This window comes from Phaethon lepturus, unplaced genomic scaffold (genome assembly GCF_000687285.1).
Source record: "Phaethon lepturus isolate BGI_N335 unplaced genomic scaffold, ASM68728v1 scaffold21605, whole genome shotgun sequence".
Lineage (NCBI taxonomy): Eukaryota > Metazoa > Chordata > Aves > Phaethontiformes > Phaethontidae > Phaethon > Phaethon lepturus.
The window spans coordinates 1-2,830 of NW_010541465.1; the positions used below are offsets into that span (position 1 = coordinate 1).

The window sequence follows — 2,830 nt, forward strand, 5'->3', positions numbered from 1 at the left end:
CGCGCAGGGCATTCATTTCCTGGCACAAAAGGGAAACACATCTTCATGCAATCCAACAACCAGCATATAAAGATGTTCCTCTCAAGACCGAGTTCTTCAGGAAGGGTAGCATCCTTTGGCAGGGGCGGGGCAGCAGGGAGCAAACTGAGGCCTTTGCTCCAGTTTCACAACTAAAATAATCCAAATTCTTAAGAAATCTCCTTTTCAGTTAACTCTTCAGAGAATAAATCAGAGCCTGTAGCTGGCTTCGTTTCTCAGGAGACAGACCTTCCAGGCCTGAAGCTGCTCGGATTGTTAATGAATCCCTAACAGCTACAGTGGGCAACACCGGGGTGGACACTACGGGAATAACGAGTGGTGAGTGGGTTTTATACAGGCTGCGGAGAGGATGCGCTGTTATCCAGAATGCACCATCTCTACTTCCTTGCCAGCGCTTCTCATCTTTCCTCCCAGCAGTTCAAAACTCAGCATAGTCTTGAAGGTTGGACCAGGCCTCATATTTCTGGGCCCAGGCTCGACCTTTTTGAGCCTGGCTCTGTGCTCACCTCCTCGTGGTTCTTCTTGAGGTAGGCCAGCTCCTCCTTCAGGTTCTCGATCTGCATCTCCAGGTCAGCTCTGGCCAGGGTCAGCTCATCCAGGACTCTGCGCAGGCCGTTGATGTCGGCCTCCACGCTCAGGCGCAGAGCCTGCTCCGTCTCAAACCTGGAAGCACAAGGACAGTCATGGAAGTTGCACAAGATCTTGCACAGCCGGGGACAGAGCACCTTTGTTGTTCGCTTCGCCCATGCTGCTGCTGGCACCGTGCCAACCCTGCATGACCCCGATGGTGCATGGACAACCTTCTGATGGTGAAAGCTAGTGAGTGCAGGGGAGCGACCGATAAAACGGTGTCCGTCTGAGTCCACAGCATCACCTTGCTCCTGATAGCACTGGGCCCTGTTACGGGTCCGGGCTTTGTTGAGCTATACACACACAAGCTGAATTCACAGCAGAGGCACAGTGCAACTTCTCTGCGCAGGAGAGGTCGTACCACAGAGGAACAAGCAATGGGAATAAAATAGTGAAGTTTTGGACGGAAGCAAAACAATCCCTAAGCACCTCTAAAATTTAGATAACCATCTGCTTTGGAAATTACGCCTTCATTTTGAAGGCTTTGTTTCCACATTGCCTTTTTGGTGTTTGGATTGGATTTTCTCCTCATTTCATCAAACACCTCGGCAGACTTTATTCCGTTTTGCCAGGAAATGTGGCTTACTTGGTCCTGAAGTCATCAGCCGTCAGCCTGGCGTTGTCAATCTGCAGGAGGAGGTTAGCATTGTCGACTGTGGCCACCAGGACCTGGAGGGTGGAGGATAAAGCAAAAGCACTAAATCAGTGTCAGGAACTCCTCCTGGCTGAGCAAGGGATGGGAGCACAAGTGAGCCTGTCAGGACAGGAATCGTTTTGGGGAAGCTTGGGGTTTCCTTAGCAGAAGTGTGTATTGAATCAGGATGAGTAAGACACGGCTGAGACTGACTGCAGGAAGGCGCTGATTACTCTGTGACCTCCCTTTCCAAAAATCCCTCAGTAAGTATTTCAAAAGGCAGCACGAGGCCACGTAAGATGTGTGAGACCTGATGATGGCATTTGTTCCCATGCTTCAGGAGAGGTGCTGATAATGCAAGGGGCAAGGAGGAGTCACCCACTCCCCCTTCCACAGCACTGTGCGGCTCTTCTGGCAGGACAGATGGACCAGGAGGCTGTTTGTGCCTGGCAAACCTTGTGACCATTTGTTCTGGATGGATTTAATTTCTTGACTGCAGAAATGGAGCAAAATGCAGGGAGCAGGCGCCTACAGCTTCTGATTTTTATATTATAAAATATAATATAGGAGCAAATAATCCACACTGGGAGAAGATTCAAGTCAGAGTCTGGGAGGACATCAGTTATGGGGCCAAGGAGAGCGGGGGGGAAGTGGATTCCATGCATCATGTGCCAGCTCTGGCTGTACACCACCTTCCTTCATGTTTACTGAGGGCAATTCATATGTACGAAGTAACAGAGAAGAACAAAGTCAACTCTTGAGTATTTCCTCCAAAATGGGGCGGTGGGAATCAAATCAGATCTGAGAGGAATGCCCCCAGAGCTGCCTGGGTTGGTGGGTTCGCATCACGCCGGGCCCTGGGGTAGTGACTGCCCAAAGGAGGTGAAAAACTCTGTATTGGTCAGTTCCCTCTTTTTCTCTTTAGCATCTAAATGACATCAATACCAGCAGCTGAAACCAGTTTGCAAACGCTGTAACTGAATGTTTGCGAACACCACATCAGCCTTTCACAGTTTGGGCACACCTACAACTTGCCCTGCACATTCATTTTAAACTCCAAACACATGTGCATTATCAATGCAGACTTGTCCCTCCCTCTTCGTCTTTGCATTATGTCCTTTTATACCTGCTTCGTCCAGGGAAAACAGCCATGCGTTCCATCTAGAAGGATGTAACCAAAAGCTGACATTGAGACGTCTCTGAATTTCCAGCCTGGCACTCTGCATGTGCACCTGAGACACTTTTTATGACATAGTTAGCGCTTCCTAATTACAGAGGTGGCAGTCAGTGTTCCTGCTTCCTCTCTGATAACAAGGCATCCCCCTGTGTCGATCACAGCATCCTACCTTGTTCCTGAGCTCCTCGATGGTCCTGTAGTAGGGGCTGTAGTCACGGTCTGGGCCAGGTCCCTGCTTCTTGTACCATTCCCTGATCTTGACCTCCAGGTCAGTGTTGGCCTCCTCCAGGGCTCGCACCTTGTCCAGGTAGGCAGCCAGGCGGTCGTTGAGGTTCTGCATCGTCTCCTTT

The 2,830-nt window shown here is 50.2% G+C and overlaps 1 protein-coding gene across 1 annotated transcript in view; it reads right to left on the minus strand.

Annotated features, from left to right (window-relative positions):
* Nucleotides 1–4: 4 nt before the first annotated feature.
* LOC104621298 (keratin, type I cytoskeletal 14-like) overlaps nucleotides 5–2,830 on the minus strand; it is a gene marked incomplete at its 3' end in the record, with an annotated part of 7,901 nt that continues 5,075 nt past the window's right edge. Inside the window, exons 2-5 of the mRNA XM_010287747.1 lie at nucleotides 2,650–2,826; nucleotides 1,256–1,338; nucleotides 546–702; nucleotides 5–19 (exon numbers count right to left, since the gene is read on the minus strand). Of these exons, the coding sequence (XP_010286049.1) occupies nucleotides 5–19; nucleotides 546–702; nucleotides 1,256–1,338; nucleotides 2,650–2,826 (432 nt within the window). The remainder of the gene's footprint in view (nucleotides 20–545; nucleotides 703–1,255; nucleotides 1,339–2,649; nucleotides 2,827–2,830) is intronic.